At 56.8% G+C, this 24169-nt stretch overlaps 7 protein-coding genes across 7 annotated transcripts; 3 read left to right on the top strand and 4 right to left on the bottom strand.

Moving 5' to 3' along the window:
* Positions 1-245: 245 nt before the first annotated feature.
* On the top strand, positions 246-1224 carry CH63R_07124 (O-methyltransferase; the record flags this gene model as incomplete). The annotated part of the gene is made up of 3 exons (XM_018302099.1): positions 246-328; positions 350-828; positions 890-1224. 3 exons carry the CDS (start codon positions 246-248, stop codon positions 1222-1224), a joined length of 897 nt encoding a protein of 298 aa, XP_018156877.1.
* A 659-nt stretch (positions 1225-1883) lies between these two features.
* CH63R_07123 (Integral membrane protein) lies at positions 1884-4139 on the top strand (the record flags this gene model as incomplete). The annotated part of the gene is made up of 2 exons (XM_018302098.1): positions 1884-3689; positions 3792-4139. The coding sequence occupies 2 exons, from the start codon at positions 1884-1886 to the stop codon at positions 4137-4139; spliced, it is 2154 nt and encodes a 717-aa protein (XP_018156876.1).
* Positions 4140-5025: 886 nt separating this feature from the next.
* CH63R_07122 (amino acid permease) lies at positions 5026-7019 on the bottom strand (the record flags this gene model as incomplete). Its single annotated transcript, XM_018302097.1, has 4 exons — positions 5026-5839; positions 5896-6350; positions 6413-6714; positions 6866-7019. The coding sequence occupies 4 exons, from the start codon at positions 7017-7019 to the stop codon at positions 5026-5028; spliced, it is 1725 nt and encodes a 574-aa protein (XP_018156875.1).
* Positions 7020-12332: 5313 nt separating this feature from the next.
* CH63R_07121 (uncharacterized protein) lies at positions 12333-12635 on the bottom strand (the record flags this gene model as incomplete). Its single annotated transcript, XM_018302096.1, has 2 exons — positions 12333-12380; positions 12495-12635. 2 exons carry the CDS (start codon positions 12633-12635, stop codon positions 12333-12335), a joined length of 189 nt encoding a protein of 62 aa, XP_018156874.1.
* Positions 12636-16628: 3993 nt separating this feature from the next.
* CH63R_07120 (uncharacterized protein) lies at positions 16629-17077 on the top strand (the record flags this gene model as incomplete). The annotated part of the gene is made up of 2 exons (XM_018302095.1): positions 16629-16850; positions 16958-17077. The coding sequence occupies 2 exons, from the start codon at positions 16629-16631 to the stop codon at positions 17075-17077; spliced, it is 342 nt and encodes a 113-aa protein (XP_018156873.1).
* Positions 17078-17790: 713 nt separating this feature from the next.
* Positions 17791-18368, bottom strand: CH63R_07119 (RbsD/FucU transporter; the record flags this gene model as incomplete). The annotated part of the gene is made up of 2 exons (XM_018302094.1): positions 17791-18077; positions 18218-18368. 2 exons carry the CDS (start codon positions 18366-18368, stop codon positions 17791-17793), a joined length of 438 nt encoding a protein of 145 aa, XP_018156872.1.
* Positions 18369-18956: 588 nt separating this feature from the next.
* Positions 18957-23630, bottom strand: CH63R_07118 (ABC-2 type transporter; the record flags this gene model as incomplete). The annotated part of the gene is made up of 5 exons (XM_018302093.1): positions 18957-19329; positions 19416-20851; positions 20929-21651; positions 21719-22616; positions 22759-23630. The coding sequence occupies 5 exons, from the start codon at positions 23628-23630 to the stop codon at positions 18957-18959; spliced, it is 4302 nt and encodes a 1433-aa protein (XP_018156871.1).
* Positions 23631-24169: the final 539 nt, after the last annotated feature.

Below are 24169 nucleotides of genomic sequence, written 5' to 3'. Positions count from 1 at the left end.
ACGCGAGTGTGCTAGCCCATGACATCAGCCGCGTTGGAAGTACTCAGGGATTTGCGACTCTTCGAGCGATGGCAACAGAACGGAAACTCGCCGATGACAAGCGCCCAGCTGGCAGGCCTCGCTAATGGCTGTGATGCCGCCCTTCTTCGTGAGTTGACCATGCGGGACCGTTCGAAAGGGTGTTTCGAAACTAAATCGCGTTAGACCGACTACTCCGCCTCTTGGCGGCAAACCACCTAGTTGAGATGACCCCCGATGGAAAATACAAGCCGACCCAGTTCTGCATGAAGCTCGCCGAGCCGGACTTTGGCATAACGGCCGAGTTCTAGTAAGTCTCCTTCCTGCACAGTGATCCGGTGCGGAATTCGTCGCTGAGGCTGGGCAGCCGCCAGTACTTCATCCCCATGTGCACCCACATGCCGGAATATTTCGCCAAAATAGGCTACCAGAACCCCAGAAAGAGCCGTGCGACCATCTTTGACTTCACCTTCAACTACGGGGGCGGGCTTTTCAAGTATCTCGAGGAGCACCCCGACCAGGGAGAGATCTTCAACGTCGTGCAGAAGACGTCGACGTCGATCCAGGCCAGGTGGACATCGATCTACCCCAGCCACAGGCTCCTCGACTACGATCCGAAGCTGCCCCTCCTCGTAGACGTGGGAGGTAGTGCTGGCCAGGATATCCAGTGCTTCTATGAGAAACATCCCGAGACCGCGTCCGGGCTGTACCTCGAGGACCTCCCCTCCGTCCTCGCGGACAAGGCTTCCTCTCTCGCCAGGGGTATCAACAAGGTCCCGTACGACTTTTTCACCCCACAGCCCATCAAGCGTATGTTGCCCCCCACTCTCCCTGTTTCTCCGTCCCCACCCCGAGACTGACAACGATCCAGATGCCCGCGCCTACTACATGCACCAGATCCTCCATGACTGGCCCGACAGGCCAGCCCGTAAGATTCTCCAGATGCAAAAGACGGCCATGAGACCCGGGTACAGCAGGATCCTGATCCACGACCATGTGATGAACGACGACGGACCCGTCCACCCGCACGCCGCCAGCTATGACATGGGGATGATGGCTTTTGGGTCTGCGCAAGAGCGTACGGAGAAGGAGTGGGAGGCGCTGATCACTTCGGCCGGCCTCAGAATCGTCAAGATCTGGAGGATCGCATCCGCGGCTCAGGGCGTCATCGAAGTCGACTTGCCTTTGGAGAGGTCCAAGCTGTAGTAAAGTGTAACATGTACCTCGTTTTATGATGGAACGCCGTGGTTGCGTTTGTGCAGCCAGGGCCGTGTATTGTTCCCAATCTGTGATTGTTCACTTCTAACGCAGCGTTTGTTGACCGTAAAGTTGTCTCCCGGAAGCTTCGCCGTCCACGCCCAGCCATCCGAATCGCGGTGGGCGGGTGGGGGATCGAACGGGCCCCACAGCTGCCGAAACCCGGCCCCACAACGGTCACGGCGTTCTTCCGCACCTACGGCTAAGGCCGCCCGGAGCGCCAGTTAAGAGGCCCCTCGTGCCGCAAGATGTTGGAATAGCCTTCAATTCTTTCAAAATGCACCCTGGCCCGTCACGTTCTCGAAGTGGAGTTAGCGGAGCGTACAGGACTCTTTCTACTTTCTGTCTACGGCATCATCCTTGTTCCATCTCAGCGTTCTCGTATTTGTCCGCGCCGGAAACCCACTTGATACGAGATCTGGCTGGGCGGTCATGGACCCCCCCCCTCCCCCCCCCTTTTCGTCTAACCGTCCGTTGGCATATCCAGCATGCCCCTCGGTTCGCAAAAAAGAAAACACTGTGCGGCTGCAGTTGACATCTCAACCCTCGATCCGGGTGATCTGCTCCCAAAACTACACACTGGAAATCATCAGCCGGGTCTGGACGCCATGCACATCGGCATGAAACCGTCACGCTCGTCGTCCCCGTCGGCTGGCCGGGCGCCACAGGCCGTCCGGATGACCCTGGTCGGCCTGCTGCTGGCCACGCTCCCGCAACAGACATGCGCCGCCTACGTCCAGGTCCAAGACTGCTACGATCAGTTGTCCCGGAGCGGCGGCGGCGGCGGCGGCGGCGGCGGCGGCGTGTCTCCGCTCCCGCGCCTTCACCTCGAGGACCTCACGGCATCGCTCGACGTCCAAGAAGGCGGCGCCGCCGCGCTACTCCGGCTGAACCTAACCGGAAGCCGACCAGGCCAGAAAACGTGCGACGTTCAGCTCGCCCCGCGGACTCCCGGCAGTCTCCAGGTCGCCTCCATGGGAGGCTTCGAGTCCTACGAAGACACGGCGGCCAACGTCTCCTGCTGGGTATTCGGAAGCGCCGAGTACGAACGGGCGCTCACTACCCACGCTTTCGACTACAAGATCGCCAACCCCAAGACATTGGATAGCCTCGACGTGTCGCTCCAGCTCCGGGACGCAAACGGCCTCCCCTACGCCTGCGCAAAGGCGCACGTAACCCCGTCGCTGAACCGGTCCCTCGCTGACGCCGCCCTCTACGCCCCCATCGCCGTCTTCCTCGTCGTCCTCGCCGTCGCGCTGTGGCACGAATCCTCCGACATGGCCTCCCTCTCCGACAGCGTCCTCCAGATCGGGCCCCTCATGCGCGAGCCGACCCGCTCGCATCTCACCCGCATCGCCGAGTGCCTCTCGTACCTCCAGCACGTCTTCTTCTCCGCCGCCCTCTCCCTCGACTACCCGGGCTTCCTCCGCCCCGTGGCCGCGAAGGCGAGCTGGTCGACCCTCATGATACCCCGCGGCCCGATCCTCACGACGTCCACCTACTACGGTGTCAAGGACGGCATCTACGAGGTCAACGGCACCTTCGGCGGCACCGACGGCCTCGAGCTCATGACGCAGGTCATGGGCGCCCCTGTCACGATGCGCACCTGGGCCAACGTCGCCTCCCTGTCACTGATCCTCCTCGCGACCCTCGCGGCCCTCGTCCAGCTTGGCTACAGGCTGCCTCTGACCAGCGGCTTCCTCCGCGGCGAGTCGGCTCGCCGCCTCCGGGGCACGGCGGACTACGGCCTCCGGGGCACGGCCTGGACCGTCCTGCGCGTGTTCCTGACGTACTTCCTCGCCCCACTCACCGCCTGGACGACGTATCAGTTCACCTTCGCCGCCTTCCTGCCGGCGTACCACGTTGCCGTCGCCGCCGTTGTCGTCGCCCTGCTCGTCGCCGCGCTGTGGTGGGGCATCGCGCAGAACAGCCCGCGCAACCTGGGCTACCTGCTCATCGACTCCTCTCCTAAGCACATCCTCCAGACGCCGGGGATTCTCTCGCGCAGCCAGGACCGGTTCGCTACGGTAGCTTTCGCGCTCATGTTCGTCCGCGGTGCCGCGACGGGCGGCTTGCAGGTCGCAGGGCTGGCGCAGCTACTCGCGCTCGCCGCGTGCGAGGTCGTCCAGCTGCTCGTCGCCGGCTTCACCTGGCGCGTTTTCCCGCTGGCGAGGGTCGCCGGCTTGCTGACGGCGACCAAGCTTCTCGTTTACTTCCTCTGCATCGCCTTTCTTCCGGATATCGCCGGCCACTACGCGAGGGCTGTCGTTGGGCTTGTCATCCTAACGATCCATGCCGTAGTCTTGGTTTTCATGTTCCTGCTGCCGTCTCTGTTCGGCGCCGGCGCGCTGCTCGCGCACTCTGTATCCAAGGTTTTGGATGCTAAGCAGGTAGATGGAGGAGAAGGGCTGGAGGTAAGGATCAATTCTGCGCTGTGTCAAGTGACAAGGGTTGGTAAGGCTTTCTAACAATTGATGCAGCAGTACCGACTCGATCAGCTTCCTCTCCCACGACAGTTAAACGCTAGACGCGCCTCGTCACGTCTCTCTTTCGACGAGGCAGACCTGGGCCAGCGCAACCCGTCGAGTCTCCTTGTCTCACCTATGACGAGCATCAGAGCGCGTCCAGGACAAGACGACGCTAGGAGCTACGTCTACTCGCACGGGCGCGGTACCTCGCTTTCTTCGAGCTCGGATGGATCTCGTCCATCGGTGGACGATGTTGGCCTGGGAAAGGCAGAGGAGAGACCCGATGGCCACGGAGGCGCCGGTGGCGAGGCCGATCCTGGTTGTCCGGGACCTGCTCTGCGACATTTTATCCACGATGAACCTCGTCTCTCTCCGGCGCAGCGTCAAAGTGTCTGATGTTGTAGAGTTGGACAGATCATGCAGAGGTGCATTTCCCCAAATACCAGGAATTGCATTGAGTTCAAGACACTCGCATGCCATCATAATTCCCTTTCTGATGCGAGCCGAACCGATCCCGATCCGGCATCCGGTCCAACCACCCGTCCGTGGCGTCCGGAACACCCCGTTGAACGCGTGAAGCCCACATGCCCTAACATCAGCCACACCATAAAGCCTGGGTTTCTTTTCTGGGCCAGGTAAGCAGACTTCAAAAACACAGACCGATTCAGACAAAACACAACCACTCCTTGCACCCACTTTCCACCGTGGAGAGACGCACCAAGATATACCGCCTGTCACTTCCCTCAAGGCCTCAAATAGACTCCTGCAAGATGTAAAAATGTGGTTCCATGCAGTGTTCAAGTATGTAAGATAGTGAAACATAAGTGGTTTACTGAACACACACATGCGTAATACTGTAAATGCGGGGCTGAGTTACACTATTATTGACTCGTCGTACCACTACATACATATTCTCGCATACCACTTGTTGTGAGAAACAATCATCTGAGCAACTCTACATAAGGCATATCACAACCAAAATACAGCAGACAACGACGTGATAGGTATAGTCAAAAATCTAGAAGCGAACTTGAAGTCGAGCCTCACGAATGCGCGCGTATGACAAAGAAACAGTTCAATAGACCAATATATTGAAGCCCATGAAGTAGGGTTCCATGGCTGATTACAAGTTCAGAAACTCAAGGTAGGTATCAAAAAACACAAAATATGACGGGAAGCAAAGCTAATAATACCCCCGCAACCATATCTCGTATTTACACGCACACCATATGCCACCCTCCTCTTTGACCGGGACACTGACATTGACAGATCCGTAAACTGCTTAGAAGATGGTGTTGAGCCATCTTCTCCACACGGGCCAAGCGGCAACTCTAGCGCGGTGGGCGTGGATGACGAGCCAGTCGACCTCGCGGCGGCCAGTATCGAGATCGATCTGGGAAAGCTTCAGGAAACCCTTGCGCTTCCAGAGGTATCCACAAGCCCAGAAGAAGAGAACGACGGGAAGGGCAGCGTAGGCCTTGAAGAAGTCCTCGGCGGAAGCGAAACCATCCTTACCGGGAGGGCAGATGGCAACGAAGAGCTGGGCAATCAGAGAGACAAAGACCAGGATAAGACCAAGCCAGGAACCGGCAACACCGCCAATGGCCTGGAACGGAATCTCGTCAAGAGTGTGTCCCTGAGCCTTCCAGGCAGAACGGAAGCGAATGTGGGCGGCGCAAATGGAGCCCCAGGTGAAGAGGGCAGCAAGGCCGGAGAGAGACAGAAGCCAGTCAAAGATGACACCGCCAGATGACACCATGCGAACGTAAGCCAACCCGCCGAAGGCAAGGTTGAGGACGACGGAAGGCAGAGGGCGGCCGGACCTGTCGATGTAGGTGAAGATCTTGGGGGCGTATCCCTGCTGGGCGAGGGCAGTCAGGGTACGGGAGCCACCGTAAACGCAAGAGACACCGATGGAGACGACGGAAACAAGAATGACGACGTTCATGAAGCTGTCGTATCCCCACAGGTGGGCGTCGAGAGGGGCAAGAACGAAGGGGGAAACACCCTCAGAGTATGGGTTGTCGGCGCTCAGGAGACGGTCGTCGGTGGAGCTGACGAGAAGACCAACAAAGGTGAGACCGAGGATGTAAAAGCTGATAAAATTGGTCAGTGGCGTTTGGCAGAAGGTCTGTAGACTTTGACTACTCACAGGGTGATACGCCAGAAGACCTGCTTAATAGCACCGGGGAGGGCCTTGGCAGGATTGGTAGACTCGGCAGCAGCCAGACCGACAAGCTCAGTACCGGAGAAGGCAAAGGCGGCAGTGACGAAGACAGAGCAGAAGCCTCGGAAGCCGTTCTGGAACGCACCGGGGTCTCTCCAGAGACGGTCGCCCCAGTACTCGTCGTACTTGCCACCCTCGGGGCCGCCACCGCAGATAAGAACAAGGCCGACAACCATGAAGATGACGGTGGCGATGAGCTTGAAGGCAGACGAGACGAATTCCTCCTCGGCGAAGCCAAGAGTTCCAAAAACGTTGATGATAATGATGAAGAGCCAGAAGACAGTGATCCAGACGGCGACACTAATCTCCTTATTCCAGTATTGTACCGTGAAGGAACAGACCGTTAGTTCGAGTGGTAAGACGATGACCCATTGGAAGACCTGCGGCAGCACGTTAGAGACTGGGATATGAAAAGTTGAAGAAGTCGCGGCGGGAGACCTACATAATTCCAGCCCATGGCAAAACCCCAGGAAGGGTCGAGGAAGCGGATAGAGTACGTGTAGAAACCACCAGAGACAGGGTACAGGACAGCGAGCTCGCCGAGAGCGTAGACAACGTTGAAGATCATGACACCAGCGATGAGGAAGCAGATGAGGAGAGACCCGGGACCACCCTTGGTGAGGGCAGAACCGGAACCGACGAAGAAACCAGCACCGATGGAACCACCGATGGCAATCATTTGCAAGTGACGAGGCTTCATGGAGCGGTCCAGCTCGGCTTCGCCACCAACAGTCGTTTCATCACCTGGAAAACATGTCAGCACACACCGTATGCGTTGGGGGGGGGGGGGGGGGGTTCGGTGACGCCAGTCGAATCAGACTTCAGTCGGTGCGAAGTCGCAAACGCAGATCAACGCCAACGAGAAGCGGCCACTGCGGCGGGAGGGAATACTTACGTCGCTGGAAACTGCGAAGGTTCAGGCCGTTGCGGGTTCTGAAGTCGTCCTCGCGGTTATCGGTCTCGTGGATATTGCCGACAGAGTTGTGAGCACCCTTCTCGGAGTCGTACGTGGGGGGCACCACGCCGACCTGGGCATCTTCCTTGGACATGGCGAAAGGATCGCTCGATGGTTCGAGGCAAGAACTGGGAGGCTGTCTTCAGGGAAGAAGAAAAGTTGAAGAGGAGCGCGTTGGCGCGTGTCGTGACCTATACCCTTGGTCGACGACGGAGAGAAGGAGACGGGAGTGTTACTCTGTAATGTACTACAAGAGTAGGGAGGAGGGGTAAGGAGAAGGGACAAAAGAGAACGACGGACTGGATGGCGTCGCGGGATGTCTTTTAATAAAGGTTGGGACAGAGGGCAGAGGCAGCGACAGAGAGACGGGGAGGCTACACAAGGTAAGGCAAGGCACGCATGTGCAGCCTGTCCTCCTCCATGCTCCCATGTTCGACCTGATGCTCCACGGTCACCCCCATGTCCATGTCAGGCAAAGAAACGCACACCAGGCCCAAGGGAGAAAGGTGCGGGCGGAGGCAAGTGTAGGGGTACGGCAGGAAGGAACCTGCCACTAGTACCCAGGTAGGTACGACGGTACGACGGGATAAGAAATACTAGGTACGTTCTACTTTACCTTAGGCAGGGGACTAGTCAAAAAGAACGCGCAGCATAGGTGAAAGTCGGTAGGTACTCTGTACCCTGAACCTATCTCGTGAAGAAGGTGCCCACGGCCGGGCGAAGAGCTGGAAGGTAAGAAGGGAAGGGATGGTGGCCAACCAACGCTCTCGCCGGACTTCGAGCGATCCAACGGATGGGAAGAGCTGCAGCATCGGCAAGGTCCCCCCCCCCCCCCCCCCCTTCCCGGTTTGGATGGGAATGTGGGTGGTGGTGTGGCGGGGGCGCACCCCTTCCTTCCTGCCGCAACCCAACTTACCTACCCAGGTACATCAAGAAGTGAGTAAGAAGTGTACTTCGCTCATCGTTCCATCTCACTCACCTTAGTCTCCGCCGTTTCCTTTTCTCCCCTTCCTGCTTCGTGGTCTTCAGCTCTCTGCTTCCAGGATTGCTTCCTTATCCGGCTGTGCCGCTGGCACGCAGTCGCACCATGAGCAGTAGGAAAAGTGGCCGATGGTCTAGACAAACGACTGACTCCCGAGCGTGATCTTGGCGGCGATTGGACCGGTCGGTGAGCCGTAAGACGGGGGGGAAAGGATGGGATGGGGAACAGGGGACGACAAGAGGCGGCGGCGGGCGGGAGCTTCACACTTTCATCGTACATGATGAGGGTGCGGATGGCGGATGGCGGATGCGCATGTGCCTATCAATGTGGGTGTTCGGAAGTCATAGAAGCTGCGTGGAAGGCGAAGAAGGCAAGGAATCGGCTGGGAGACATCATCGTCGAGACATGGTGCGCCGATGGACGTTGTCGCCTCGACTCAGGCGAGGGGTTGATGTCACTCGACATTTGGGTGCATCAGCACTACTAAGGTTGATAGGCAGACAGGCAGACCCTCCTCGCTCGGGTTGTGGAACACCACTTCCCAACGCAACTCAGCGTCCTTGACAATCCACAACCGATTGGGCAGGCAGTCAGTAACTGTAGAGGGAGGACTTGAGGCCGCCTACGCGTCACGACGGACACGGTTCATGTGCCAGAGACAGCTTTCTCGTCCTGCGACGCGGACTTTCTGTCCCATCCGGGACATCACGGCGGCTTGGCGAAGCCAGTAAGCTTTCTGAGAGCAGAAGGTGGAGACGGCACGGTGACTGCCAAGTGATTAGGAGACCTGGTCGTCTCGTTTGGTGGTTCTTGGCTCGGAGACCATTGGTCATTGGATGGATGCGACATTTTGCAGAGCACCGGGTGGCCAGTGATGTCCATGGAGAGAGAATGGATCTATGGCGAATTGAAGTTGGTAGCGGCGCGCGGGGGTGGGACGGTGCCGGTCCTCTGGTTGGGGGGGGGGGCCTGGTCTTCCTGGCAAGGACAAAGCCTGGACCAGCAGAGGGGACGGGGCTTGACTTACTACGCTATCAGCTGGGTACCCGCCTCTTGCTGGGGTCGATCCATGATGCCGGAAAATGAGATGGTAAGAGCGTGGGCGATGGGGCGACAAGTGGCCAATGCGAGAAGACGCGATGAACCAGCAATACCTCGAGTGAGATGGAAAACTGAGAGATAGAGGGAGAGGAAGCGTGGGTGACAAACTGATTACCTGGAAGCAGGACCCTTCAGCGTGACGGCGTTGATGACAAGAGGGAGGATGAGGAAGAGTGTGAGCCGATTGGAGAAAAGTGTCTGTCTCCACTCCGTTCGGTGCATCCTGCATGCCCTTTGACCTTATTTCACTGATACCTGAAGTACATTCGCATAGAAGGGGGACTTGCATGCCTGTGTCTGGATGGGGCAGGTTTCTTCTTCTCTTTTTCGCCGTAGCGCACACGGTTCTCGTACCCCTTTTTTCGCCTTATCCTTATCCCCATCCTCTCCCATCTTATTCTTCCTCCCCGACCTGACATGGTGTTTCCAGGCTGTCCTGCATCACGCCGATACGTACCCCCAAAAAAAAACTGTACGCGAACCATCTTACAACGTCCAATGCTATCGCTCTCTCCCGGCGCTACCGAGCTGCAGCCAAGATCTTCTGGAACATGGCTGTGTGGCTTGGTTCACATGGTGGCGTCTTGGCCGTACCTCACATTCCAGCCGAATCTTGAGCAGCTTCCTCTTCGGGAAGGACCATGACTGGGCGCTATTGCTTGAATCTCGCAACTGGCCAAAGACCTCTTTCTGTCTCTCTCGCTCTCCCTTTCCCTGTCTCTCTCTCTCTGTCTCTCTTGGGCCACTTCGTTCTCTCCTCCGTCTTGGGGCCGTAGGCTTGCCTGCACATCGACAGTTGATCCTCCGAGTCGCTTCCCCGCCCCTGGGAAAAATCCCATCGCGCCCAATTTCGCCAGACTCCCCGGATGCAATATAACGCCATTTCGCGGCTAACCTTCCTGTCTTCCCGGCCATCAAGTTTCCAGCGTTCCTCCTGCCTGTTTTTGCGTCTTGGCCCTTTGCCCCATTCACTGGGGAACACCCGGCACCTGCGTCTGGCATCCATACACCCATCCGTCCGTTCATTCATCCTGGATCCATCCATCTCGAGTTCTCGTCCCTTTCGAATCGTGGACCCCTCGCTCCTTAGCCCTCCATCTATTTACCCATCTGAGTACGGCGCAAGATGACAATCCAATGTCACACACGTCGCTGATTGACTTTTCCGGCGCGCTTTTGGGCTTCCGCAGGGGCCGATGCCGCGGGGAGGGCAAGACAGGGAGACAGGCGCTAAAGCCGCCGAAGAGTCCTTCTAGAATGCCGCCGCGCCGTCGAACCAGCCCCTCTACCTAAGTACTATGTAGGTACCATCATCAATCAACCCTTTATCCTTCGAACCTCTCGACTTGTCACTCGACCCCCCCTCGGGTCCCTCAGAGCCCCCAATTTCCCGATCACCACCCGACACCCTGTTCGAACCATCAGCCAACCCACCGCCAACACCACTTGGGGGCGCACTCTGATTGATTGCGCCAAACCGTCCAACGACTCGATCCCCGGCCAATCTGGGGCGACACGAACTCATTGTGCCGTGGCCCAACTCCAACGCCAACACCAAACGGCCGCTGTTGGTGGAGGCCCCTACACCCTGCTTCCTCTTTACCCAAGGGAGGATGCATCGTCGCCTGCTGCAATTGGTCTGCGATACACACATTTCTCCCACCGGTGGAATATATGGGGATTAAAGTCTCGGCAAAGATAACAAACTTTCCAGGCCCCATCCTGTATGGCACATGCTGTGTCATACACATCTGCTAACAGACTATTGACGTGCTCCTGTCGCCATTTCCAGCCCATGATGCCTCGATGCGATATCTGTCACCGATACCAGATTCGGCCCTGCCGTCATTCGCCATGTCTCTTGCTTTTGTCATGATAACTTCATCAAGCCGGCCCCCATCGCGCCAATGCACGACCTTCAATGACGATTCAGGCGACTGCCTCGAACCTCCCGATGCGGCCAAGCCCCGGTCCATCTCTTGTCTCGCATCGTGCCACCCCATCCCTTTGGACGCCCCGTGGCTTCGGGTATCTGCCTCAATGTGTCACTAGAGCTTGGTCCAACTGACGCTGGCACTGACGCTGGCGCGTCCCACACCCTTCCGATGCTTATCTCTGTCGTGTTTGAGCAGCAGTGCGGCGCTACACCCTCTGACATCGATCGGTGACCACTGATGCGTCAGGCTATCATGGACATTACATTTACGGCTAGGGACGGGCTGTAAGTCGGCCAAACTGTTGAAATGGCGTTTTGACTGACGCGAGCCAAGGCCTACTAAACTGCGCCGGCTGCCAGACACCAGACGTTGACTCGCCGCGAAGCTGCTGCGCATGCCACCAGCGCACGCAAACTTGACTTCTCGTTTCCATCGCCACCGCTCGCTGACGCCAAGAGCCTCCATCACACCTGGCCTAGCGGCACTTTGGAGAGGCACAGTCGCTTAACATCAATTCAAACCTACGCTGTCGCTTGCCTAAAAGTCTGCCCAGCTGTTTCGCGATAACCTCAGAATTGCCCGGCGCATTCGTGTCTTGTCGGTTGTCGTGTCGTCCGGCCTGTCGCGCGACGCGGCGACGTCGAAGCCGTGACGTTGAAACCCCCCAAGACTCCAAGACGTTGGCATCTCATGGCATCTCATGGCATTTCATGGCATTTCATGGCATTTCATGGCATTTCATGGCATTTCATGGCGTCCAGGTCCCAAAGCTTGACCCAAAGCAAAGACTTCGGATCCGTTTGGATGGCAGCCTCGATTGGACGCGCCGAGCAAGGCCGAGAAAAGCCATGGCGTCTTGGCCACCCCCCCCATCTCGACGGGAACCCGAACTGCCCGGTCGAACACGCGATTGGTGACCCAGGCGAGCAATCCTTCAGCACCCCCCTACTCCACTGCTGACAGAAGCCCCCCCCCCCCCTCTGTAACTTGTCAATGATGGTCACTCGGTCGACTGGGGATGCGGGGAAATTGTTGTTACTAATAGCGCGTGCCAAAGTGCAGCGCAACCCAATAAGTCCAGAGCACGCCACGATGATGAACGAGTCAACGACTTTTGATTTCCGGGGAAGTGGAATCGACCACGAGAGCAATACTCGACATGGCAAGCAGGGAGGCAGCTAAGACGGGTTTCTTTTACGTACACGACAGCGACTCCCCGGATTTCCCCCCTCACCATCCACAACACATCAACTTTGTTCGGACGGCGGCGGGTCGCTCTGTGGTCTGCGCGACAACGTGGTCGGTGGCCCAGTGTCCACTGTGGCAATGTCGGTGGGACCTCGAGAGTTTACTGCGACGTTGTTTCACGGGTCCGACGTTTCCAAGCTCACGATTTGCGCCGTATGTGAACAATGGAAAAGAGCGGCTTGTTACACTGCGGTCAGCCTCAACGGTCAAAAGTCCCTCGGCTGGCTGGGTTTTGGCGCTTGCCTCTGGCTCCAAAATGGTTGTGCCGGGCTTTTGTCTTGCTGCTATGTCTCTGATCCACATCCCTTCGGGCCAAGCAAGCCACATGCGTCTGTGTGCATCTGGCCGCGCGCCCCGTCGCCTTCTGCCTGAAGCGGCTGATTGGCCACTGAGAGCAGATTAACTGCACCGCAATAGTGCGTCGTATCGAGGAGAGTGCCATTGAGCCGTGTTGCTGTTGACCTTCCGCATGGGTGAGCTTGGCGAACAATGATTTATGTATGTGAACCCCTGAGCTGGAATTGGGATTTGGGCGATTCACACGCAGGGTTCGACTGCTGAGAGCCGTGCTGCTCATGCAAGGTTGCCTGTGGGTCATTCACCTTCGAAAGCCAGATTTGGAACTGAAATAATAGAAAAGCCAAGTCGGCAAGGCGAGGCTGGGCGAGGCTTAGGATGCGAGATGCTGGTTTGGGGCACCGTGCTGTCGGATGCATTAGATGGCCGCCCACATGTGATCCTTTGAGCGATATCGAATGGCCATCTTGTGATAAGCGCTCGTCGCCCAACGAATTCCGTGAGCCAAACCCCGTCAGACTCAAACGCAGATAGCAACTTTGGTCATCAACACATTTAATGTTCCACCTGCTTGGCTTGGCTTGGCTGCATTACGCGACTCGAAGCTGAAGTTGACGCGATAGCAATTGACTGGGCCGGGGCTCCATGTCATTCCTCAGGTGATGCCCCAGCTGCCTCTCTCTGCGCGTGAGCTTTCTCGAGCAACACTTTGATGTTGTCGAGACGCAAGCTTGGTGTCTGTCGTAGAAGCAGAGTGAAGCAATATCTGCAACCTGAGCTTTCTTCCTTTCTTCCTTTTCTTCCAAAGGGAAAACACAATGTCAGCAGCGAGCTGCAACGCTACTTCTAGGGTTTTTTGGAGGACGGGCGGCCATGCGCCGGATGTCTTCCTGAAATGTGTCCCGGATAAAAGTAGTGACCTGAAGCGTCCAACTTTCGGAAAGGAGAAGTAAGGCCGAGGGAGCTCGCGTTCCGTACTGGAACCCCCCGCGCGAGATGACTATCCGTGAGAACAGAAGCCTCCTCGTGCGGTTGGTAGACGATGTCGTGATGGCCCTGACATCCACCAAGTGTCATGTCGACGCCTGGCTTTTCGCGTCGGTCCAACCTCGTGGTTTCCGATGGACGAAGAGCTCTGTTCTAGTCTCGGTCATGCAGGAAGCATCTGAGCGCGTATTTTGCGATGGGATGGGCGTCGCGTTCTGGTTTGCGGGTGCGGACCGGAGTCACCACATCTCGCCGTCGCTGTGAGAAGTCAAGGTCGATGTTCAATACGGAGCTTCTGGTGAAGGGCTTGCAAGTCATCTTGGTTCGATTTGGTTTCTTTGTATTGTCCAGATGAGCCCAAGACTTTCGGACCGCACATACATCGCATGCTCGTTGGCATGTACAGTTCTGTGGAGAGTGCGAAGCACAGGTCTCGGTGCTTAGAGCCATCTCTGAGGCACCCTACGAGGATAGTAAATGGCGAACGACGCCTGGATTCCCCTTCGTGAGATGATCGCGGGAAGGTTTGCTTTTGTGTTCGGCTGCGGCTGCGACTCCATCGTCCTTGCATTCTTTGCAGCTTGACACGCTTTTCTCGCAAGGGAACTGAGAGTTTGTTGCGATGGATGTTTAATTCTCTTTGGGTTGCTTGCTCTGCATTGTAGCAGTGACGCCCTATCCAATCGCGACCGACTTTTCTGGTCCGCAGAATGCATCCGCCTGATGGGGGCCGAGAGGAACTATATGTGTACTCCTGCCTCGCCGCCTTTTGCTCTTGGAGCGTGAGTTCCCGTCATCCATCTGACACTGTATGCTGGACGTCTAGACTCCCTGGTTTCGGTGATCGGAAGCAGGAAAGGGGGTTTCCCATGCGGCCTGTACCGGTCCACGGCTGTTAGCCCTTCACCAAAGTGTCGCCGGTGTATATTGTGTTGCAGTTCCGGAGTTTCGTCAGGTACAACGGATCTGTAACTTGAATGTCTCCTTGGTCAGGCAGTGGGACTACCCAAACTAGAAGACCGGCGAGAAAGGGTACCGAAAAGTGAGGATACCCGCATGTGGCATGACACTAGTTTCACCCTTTGGCGGTATGTCCTCGCTGAGGCCCGAACAATAGCAGCAGTTACGGCACCGCTCTCGTCGATGACGTTTTGATTCCGAGGGGCCTCATGGTGTTGTCTGACTGTCCTTCGACAAGAGTCAGACGTTATACGACGATAACGCTTACATAGCTGTCGTCGCAGACCTGTTTTTCCGGCGGTAACCCGGCTTTCCGACCCGTCTTTGTTAGTTGCAAGAAGGGTTTCTACCGACATTCCCAATGACCAAAAAGGGATGTCGGGTGACGAAGATCTCCGTCTTTCTTTCTTCGTTCTAATTGAGGTTTTGTGGTAGTTTGTCTCTTTGTGCATTCTGGAAGTGCTTTACAAAACTTCTATTCAAGATCGAAGTCAGGCACGGACGACGGTGTGAAGGTTGACATTCCAATTAAGTGTTCTTTTTGCTTTCCAGCGCCCGGGACAACTTGTCAAAATGGATAGGAAGGATGGAAACAGTTGCCCAAACATGCTCAAATCCCAAAAAGGATCAGGATATGCATGGCGAGTGCGAGGGTTGGGTTACAGTACGTCAAGAGTGTTGGAACAGGCCAGTCGACCGGACGGCTGCCACGGGGCTGGGCCCACACCGCAGCCCGGGCTTCCGGGCATACCGGGGTGAAATGCGGGACCGGCGACATTCGCATGAACCGGATCCCTGCCGGGTCGGCCAGTCCGACGGCACCTCAGTCCGACCCGACAATAGGCTGCCCCATATATAAGGACACCTTGCGGCCGAACGCCCCTGTGGCATTTGTCCTTGCATTCGTTAATAATCAGAAAAAGATATACTGAGTTGTCGTTTCACTTTGCCGAAAGAGATCCTCGCATACACCTATTAAATTGATACCAACACGGAGAGCCCAAGCGATATATTCTGTGTATCAGACGACGGGATTTTCTATACGGACTGTCGCTGGGTGCTTGTTTTTGTTGGCGTGGGAGTGACTGATTTGCGTGCGAAAGTCTTCCGAGAGCCAGTCCTTCTTAAAATCGATGGATAGAGTCTTGCCTGTTTAGCTTCTTGCGAAGAGCATCGTAAATAAAGCCACGAATCGATGTCTTTCAGTTATTATTTGTATAATTCCCGAAAAGCTTCTCGCCCCTACGATGGTTGACACCAGCGCCCGATAGCCGACGTAAGGTATCGCCTCGTGAATCGGCCACGGACCCCGAAGTTAGAAAAGAAGTATTCAAGAACATTGGTTTCCCCGTGTATTTTCAAAGTCCTTGTAGCTCCACCAAAGGTTGAGCTTTACGAAGTATCTGGTTGGCGTTACGGAATTGGCAATACCTGCACGATGTAGAGTGGTAGAGTTGAACCAGTTGTGAAAACCGGCTGATGAAAGCCGATCCGAAGAACTGAGTCATGAGAACCACTCGGACGACCGAAATTAAGCTCTTGTGTAGGTTTGTGCTGGGTTGGTTTTCGTTATATCAACCAGCTAAGAAGCAGTTCTCGGGATCCAGAGTTGATACAATGTCGACGGTTGAAAATGTATTGCTGGTTGGAGACAGACCAGCAGGTTGGCGTGAATAAAAAAGGTAATACGGGTAGAACAACCTCAGTTTAAAGGAGAGGGGAGGGCGGATGAGGCTATGTTTTGAGCTTGGCGGCGGGTTTTGCTGCCGAGACAATCAAACTCTATTCATATTGCAACGCCCACGTGCCATTGGTCATCTCATCGGTTGCAGTGTTTGAGATGAGCCTGCGGCGGCTCCCACTTAATCGCCTGCGGATATATATTTTTCAATTTAAACTTTTGACAATGAAATACAAATAGCCTTGAGAGAAAAGAACCAAACCCGCTGCTGCAAATTCCACCGACCTTCACCCTTTGCCAAGTGAGATTCCCAAACCTGATAGAATTTCTTCTCTGTCCTTGAAGACATTTTAAGATGGAGTCTGACTCCCTTACATCAGTCTTCTCTATAGCTTTCGCGTACGTGAATACCAATAGCGGCCCCCCCTGGACTGTTGCTCCATCCCGACCTGCATTTACTTGCGTTCCGACATTCCTAGTCCATACTCCAACTGGAGCTCACACAGACCGATGAAATTTCTGGCGGTCGGCGTCCAGCCAAGGACTCGGGCAAGACAAAGTAGAAACAAGCAGAAGAGAATAAAGAGGTTGCTGACGTTCCAATTCTTCTCCCACGGCAGTATCGACGACAAATTGACGTCGCACACCAAGTTCAATCGCAGCCCCACTGTTGTCGTCCGCATGACTTCTGAAGAAGAGAAAAAGGTCGTAAAAAAGAGTGACCACACAACAGTATGTTTCCTATGCCCTACTGTCCGCTAGGTGACGGCGGTTATTTTCTCCATTTCCATTTGAATCCTGTCTACCAACCAGGTCGTGCTGACCAGATGGGTGTAAAGTACAAGAAAGCCAAGCGTCTGTCACGAAATGCCGTCTCTGCAGTGAGGTCTCGGTTCGTCCACGGAAGCCACGACTACATTGACTTGGAAAACACGGACCTGAGGAAGAACCTTATGTAGGCCTTGGTTACGTCGAGCAGCTAGGGTTACGCTGTAGTTGTGGCGTTGTTTGCCCTGTTGGATCAATTTGCGCTCTCATTAGCCTTCTTGGGATTACTTTACTATATTAAAAATTCAAGAAACAAAACTCACGAGAATATAACTTAAAACATGTTAGTATCTGAATCAAATCCCCACAGTGTCTGCGTCGAGACTGCCTCGCCAAAGGCATTTGGCTTATCGACGTATCAACACAGTTCCTCTTGAGAATGCGACTTTTGATTGGCTTTCCGCTTGGCCTCAGAAAACAGAAACACGACTATCGTAGTACGAAGACAAGGAAGGTCCAGGACATTCTTGAGGAACGAAACACGAATTACTACTCGCCTAGATCTAATGTCTTCCTGATGTTGAGTTGATTTAGCGTCGAGTTGATGGACGGCAGTCCGCCACGCTGGGAAAAGACAACTGCCGCTCTGACGGGCCTCACTGGCGCACACACATTTTTTCCACGAGTTCTGGGATCGCTCCATTACAGCCTGAGTCGTTGTGCTCCGTGGAACGATCCTTGAACGATTGGGACCACAAGTTGTCAGGCTTTTTGCTTTGTCTATCGGCCAATCAGGAGCGGAGACAAAACTCGGGACAACCGCAGTCCCCCCCCCCCCCCCCCCCCCCTTCATGATCCCAATCACAGCTTCCGAATCCCAATAATGCCCCGTTTCGCGAGCCTTTTACTCCTCGATGGGCGTGACGCCCTTCTTGAGGATAATGTTGCCGTACTTCCTTGTCTCCCCCGTCGCGACAATGGCGAACGCCTTCTTGGCGCGCTCGTAAAAGGCGAAGCGCTCCAGCTTCTCGATCTCGCCGTCGTAACCGAGCGAGGAGCGGAAGTCGCCCTCGACGGCGGCGTCAAAGGTGTCGCCCTTGACGACCTCCATCATGACGACCGGCACGACGCCGTAGCTGTCCAGCTCGAGAAGCGGGGCGATGCCGGCGAGGAGGCGGGAGACGGTGATGCCTTGTTTATGCGGCGGCTCAGCATTTGGCTCTTCGAGGAAGGGGGAATGGGTCCTTTGAGACAGGCTGAAGGGGGGAGACATGGACACGGAAGCAAAGCATGGGGAAAGTATTTTCTTGAGGATCAGCAGGGAAACTCACCGTCGGCGCGGAGCACGGGGATGTGTGGCGGGCAGATGGAGTGCGACGGGAAATGGGCGTCGGCGAGGACGATCTCGTCGCCGTGGCCCATCTCGGCCAGCACCTTGAGGAGGTCGGGCGAGATGACGGGGGAGATTCCTTTGAGAGGCATGACTTCTTTTGGGACTACGTGGGATCCGGGGTGTCGGCTTATGATGTGGAGGGGAGTCCTTCTGAGAAACTGAGATTCGGGTCGAGGGGGTTTATGGAGAAGACGGTGCTTGCTATTTTTTCCCTTAAGCTTTAAGATGGTTGATGGCGGTGAGATGTGGTCCCCACGCGCCGTTTCGAAAAGGTGGGGTTGGAGCACCCTGAACGTTTAACTGCAACACATGTTCAATCTCATACATCGTCTCATCACCACTTACTTCACCTCTCAGTGAAATTGTCACAACGGGATGAAATTTTAAAGAACCGCATTGTCCAGTCTATCTTGCGTAGTATGAGATCTATTAACTTTACCCAATAATGAACCCTCCCCGTGGTGGAAACTCCAGCCCGGCACGAGAGAGATGAGATGCCAGAAAACCCCCAAAAAAAAAGGCCGATGAGACCAGATGCTAAATGCTAATTAATCCTGATAGCCACTCGTGAGAGCTGCACCATCCAAGATTCTGTAGTTGATTTGAGTATTCTAGGTGCGTGTGGTATTTGACGTATGTGATGAGAATTCGGATGAAGAAAGGGAGCGAGCGCCCGTTTACTCCGCCTTCTTTGAAGTCTTGGTGCGAAGCTTCATGAGGAGGTAGACCAGGGCATACGAGCTGAAGGCGAAGATGACGACAATTGCCGCGTCGCGCCAGCCGTAGTAGTACTCGTTGAGGTTGATCGTCCGCAGGTAGTCGCTGCCATCGCGGTACTGGCACACGCGGCACTCGGACACGGCGTCGGGGTTGATGAGGTTGCTGCTTGCTCCCATCCCCTGCATGTAGCCCGCCAGGTACTCGCCGCACGTCGTGCCGTTGGCCGGGTCGAAGAGGGCGAACTCCTGGTCCTTGCACTCGACCTTTGTGCCCCAGACGTCGAACACGAGCATGCTGCCCATCAGGTAGTTGAAGGGGTTGAGGTAGTACCTGTGGTGGCGATTGTTAGCAGTGATCTCTAAAAAAAAAAAAAAAAAAGGCGAGAGAAGGGATGAAACAAGGATAGGTTTACTTACATCCAGTACTTCCAGAACGTCTGGAGCTGGGAGTAGGGGACGAGGACACCGCAGAAGGAGACGAGGACTCCGATGACAAGCGGGTTGACGAGGGACGCGAAGACGGCGTTGGGGGCGTAGGCGGCGATGAACTGGCCGATGCCGGTGTAGACGAACTCGTACATGAGCATGACGAAGAAGGTGCCGCCGGCGCGGGCCGAGTCGCTCGGGAAGCCGACGGTGTAGTACCAGCAGACGAAGTAGAGCACGGCGCAGATGACGAGGTAGGGCACCTCGGAGACGACGGAGCCCGAGACGAAGGCGATCCACGAGTACATCTTGGACTTCTTCTCGCGCGTCTCGAAGATGTCGCGGCGGTCGATGAAGAGGGGCTGCAGCTGGGCGAGCACGCCGGGGGCGACGAAGATGAAGTTGAAGATGGTGAAGAGGCGCAGGGTGATGTCGCCGACGGAGTCGCCAATCATCCAGAAGGAGAAGCCGTTGAAGAGGGCCGAGAAGATGTGGAGCGCGAACTTGTTGTTGATGTAGTCGACGTTGCGGTAGAGGGAGACGTTGGCGCGCTGCGTGACGATCTTGACCTGGTCCCAGAGGGGCAGGGCGAACTCGTGGCCGTCGTCGCTGGTGCCCGGCGGCCGGGAGGCGGCGTCGTCGATCATGTGGTCGAGCTCGCGGACGACGGCGTCGTGCTCGGGGGAGGAGAGCCAGATCTCGTTCCAGTCCTTGCCCTTGGAGAGGTGGCCGGAGACGACGTCGATCATGTGCTCGGCCGGGTTGGCCTCCTCGGGGCAGGGGGCGCCGTAGCGGCCAAAGTAGTCGCGGATGGTCCCGGCGTTGTCGCCGATGTCACCAAAGTAGACCGTCTTGCCGCCCTTTGCGAGCAGGAGGAGGGTGTCGAACTGGGAGAAGAGCTGGGCGGACGGCTGGTGGATGGTGACGAGGACGGCCTGGCCGACGTCGGCGAGCTTGCGGAGGAAGCGGACCGTGTTGAAGGCCGACTGGCCGTCGAGGCCGGACGTGGGCTCGTCGAGGAAGATGAGGATGCTGGGCTTCGAGACGAGCTCCACGCCGATGGTCACGCGCTTCCGCTGCTCCACCGAGAGGCCGTTCCCGACGCGGCCGATGAGGGTGTCGGCGAGGTCGTGCAGCTCCAGGAGGTCGATGATGGTGTCAACGTACGCCAGCTTCTCGGCGCGGGGGGTGTCGCGGCTCTGCCTGAGCAGCGCCGAGAACTCGAGGGCCTCACGGACGGTGGCGTAGGGCTCGTGGACGTCCAGCTGCTCGCAGTAGCCGGCGGACCGCTGGAAGGAAACGGGAAGGGGGCGGCCGTCGACCATGATGGAGCCGCGGATCGTGCCGTCCGTCTTGCGTTGGGCGAGGACGTCCAGGAGAGTAGTCTTTCCGGCGCCGGACGAGCCCATCAAGGCGCCCAGCATGCCCTACAAGTTTTAAAAAGTCAGTCATTATTGACTCTCCCGTTGTATCCCAATAGCAGTTTGTTATGATGATGACTTACCGGCCGTACCCAGCCGCTGACCTTGTCGAGCAGCACGCGGTCTCCTGACGGGGTCTTGACGGTATAAGTGAGGTCCTTCCAGGTGAAGATGGAGGTGTTGCGGACGAGGTCCTGGTTGTCGTTGTCGCCGCCGTCCCGCTTCTCGCTGTCGCTCTTGTCCTTCTCGACGGCGGTCTCCTCGGAGGACTGGGCTTCCTCGTCCTCGCGAGGGACGCGAACGGTCTTTGCGTTCTCGCGGGGGATGAGCAAGGAGGATCCGCTCTCGGCCGAGGGGCGCCACCGGGAAGTGGCAATGATGGTGAGCGCGACGAAGAGCGCCCACCAGGCCCAGACGATACCAAAGTTCCTCCACACGTGGCTCTTGCTGTACGAAAGAGCCGAGAGATACTGGTCGCCGGTCAAGGAGGTCTCTCCCTGGATGGCTCCCGCCACACCGGCGCAAGACTGGTGCGCCGGATCCGTGTACCCGGGGCCGTTCGGCACCAAGTTCGGCCCGACACACGGGATGAGCTGACGGTGGAACTCGGTCGACATGAGGGCGTCAAAGGCGTAAGACAACGGATCGATCCAGAAGATCCAGACAAACCAAGGGTGCATCTGGGGCTTTTGAATCATGTAGCCGTTGTACATGATGGCCGCGCTCACCAGGAAGCCGGAGGCCTTGGAGGCGTCGTCGAAAGTCTTGAAACCCGCGCCAATGGACCGGAACATGGCCGTCATGCACTAGAAATGTGTAAGTAAAGGGGAGGAGGAGATCAGTAGCAGGAAACAGCTGCGGCCAACTACTTACCATGGTGGTGGCGACAACTACGATCCAAAAGGTGAAGAAGGCCTCAGCCGTTGTCTTCAGCCCGACCATGAAGTAGAGGACGACGGAGAAAATGGTGACTTGGAAGAGGATGACGGGGATGTCGGCGGCAATCTGGGCGATGCAGAACGCGGCGGGGTGGTAGTAGGCGAAGGACTTGTGCTTGATCAAGACGGGCCGGCCGGTGAAGGAGTTTGTGACCTCGGCCATGGACAGCAGACTGTTGAAGAGCAGGGCGAAGAAGAGGGCGCCGCCCTTCATGAACAGGCCGCCGGAGGTGTTTGGGGCGTTGTAGAAGAGCGAGCCGGCGATGAGGGCCTGGATCAGGGTCGACACCTGCGTGATGATGAAGGTCGCCTTGTCGCCCCAGATGATCTGGTACTGCCGGGCGATGCAGGCCTTGACCTGCGTGGCGAAGCTCGTCGTCAGCGGGCTGTTGGCGGGCAGCTGCTTGTGCTTCTCGCCGGCGACGCCCTCCTTGAACAGCCGCGTCCTCTCCTTGGTGTCCTCCTTGGTCGGGAAGTCGTACTCGGCCACCATCCTCGGGTAGATGTCGGACTTCTGGTACTCGGCCCGCAGGGTGTCGGCGTTGCGGGGGAAGGTCTTCTCGTAGCCCGGGCGGACGGCGCGTTCCGTGGGGACGGTGACGCCGGTGAGGAAGTCGGCGACGTTGGCGCCGTCGGAGCAGATGAAGCCCAGGCTCTCCATGAAGGGGCGGGCCTCCTTCATGGGGCCGTAGTACATCTCCTTGCCGTTGTCGAGCACGAGCACCTTGTCGAAGAGGTCGTAGATGCCGTTGCCCGCCTGGTAGAGCGTCACGATGGACGCGAGGCCGAGGACGTCGGTCATGGCGCGGACGGCCTTGGTGTACTCCAATGCTCTGTTCTCCAATGTCAGATCAACCGAGGTTCACATATTGATATCCGTTCCGTCGAGCGGCGGTTTCTTTTTATTTTTTCTTTTTTTCTCATGGAAACAGTACGGAGGGGGGGAATGAAAGGAAGAAAAAAAAGTCCACTTACGTGCTGGCATCCAAACCTCTGGTGCTGTTATCCCAGCAGAATACGGATCCCCTCGTCGCCATGCACTCGATAATGGAGACGCGCTTCCTCTCGCCGCCGGACACGCCACGGACGTATTCGTTGCCGACCCTGGTGTCGAAGGTGTGCTGGATGCCCATGGACTCGAGCAGGAAGTCCCGGTTCTGGACGCGGAGCTCCTCGTCGGAGGCGACGCCCTCGGGCAGGCGGAAGGGGATCTTGAGGCGGGTCGCGAAGTCCATGGTCTGGCCGACGGTGAGCGTCGGGAAGAAGAGCTCCTCTTCCGTGTTCATGACGATCTGGCCCCGGTACTGCTGGGCCTCGTCGGCGGTCATGGAGCCGTAGTGGACGTCGCCGGTGACGGAGCTGTAGCCCCGGCGGTGGTTCGCCAGGATGTTGAGCAAGGTTGTGCATCCCGACCCCGGGCGTCCGAGGACGAGGAGCATCTCGCCGGGCTTCACACATCCGTGCGTGTTATCGAGAATGGTCTTCAGGGGAGGCTTGTGGCGGGATTCCTTGACGAGCTTGGGGATGTTGAACTGGGTGAGAACGTTTTCGTGTATCGACGCGTCGGAGCTAACGGCCTGGACTGTGAGATTCTGCCATGTCACGCCGAGCTCGCGGGCCGGGAAGCCGGAGCGTTGGTCCCTCTCCCGGACGGCTTCGACCTTGTGCTTGAGCGACCAAGTGGTGTTGTTGTTGTTGTTGTTGTCGTCGGGAACGGCGCTGAGCTCGATGGACCGCTCGTAGTTGGAGCCGCTGGCCAGCGTGCCGTCGGACTCCATGACGCCTGCACGGATTGACGAAGAACTTAACGTGACCTCTTCTTTGGTGTCGGGTGCGGTGAAGGTCATCGCACGAAGGATACACGATGCCCAGGGCGGTTTGAAGAAGGGAAGTGACTGGGAACGTACAGGGTGCCGGGCCCCTTATTTGTTTTCATTCTTCACTCCGGCAGTACGGTCGACGGACTCGGCGTTAAAGATTTGACTAGTGTCCGATCTACAGCTACCTGAGATCTCTGTAGGACCCCCCTCGGATTACGGATTATGGGCCCAAGGGCCGGACTGGGCGGCAGGATTGGGCAACTTGGAGGAACATTCGCCGGCGCCCCACGGTGTGCCCATGGGCATTTGGCGTCTGAAGCGTCCCACGCGTGGCAGACATGCTGTCATCTCGTCATCGATGACAAACTGTACGGACGAAATAAGGCTTGTCGAGCCCCCTTGGCAATGTCCGAAGTGCGTGGCCGGTCCGCTGAATAATTTCGGGAAATTCGTAATCCCAACTTTGATAGGAAGGACAGGATGCATCTCTCGTAAAACCCTGCAGTTTTCGCGTGTGGGACGAGGTGGGATGCCGCGGGCTGATCCGGGGACCAGGACCATCCATA

Source organism: Colletotrichum higginsianum, chromosome 5 (assembly GCF_001672515.1).
Source record: "Colletotrichum higginsianum IMI 349063 chromosome 5, whole genome shotgun sequence".
NCBI classification, from domain to species: domain Eukaryota; kingdom Fungi; phylum Ascomycota; class Sordariomycetes; order Glomerellales; family Glomerellaceae; genus Colletotrichum; species Colletotrichum higginsianum.
Note: the sequence above shows the minus strand (reverse complement) of the source record. Positions and strands in the feature narration are given on the sequence as shown.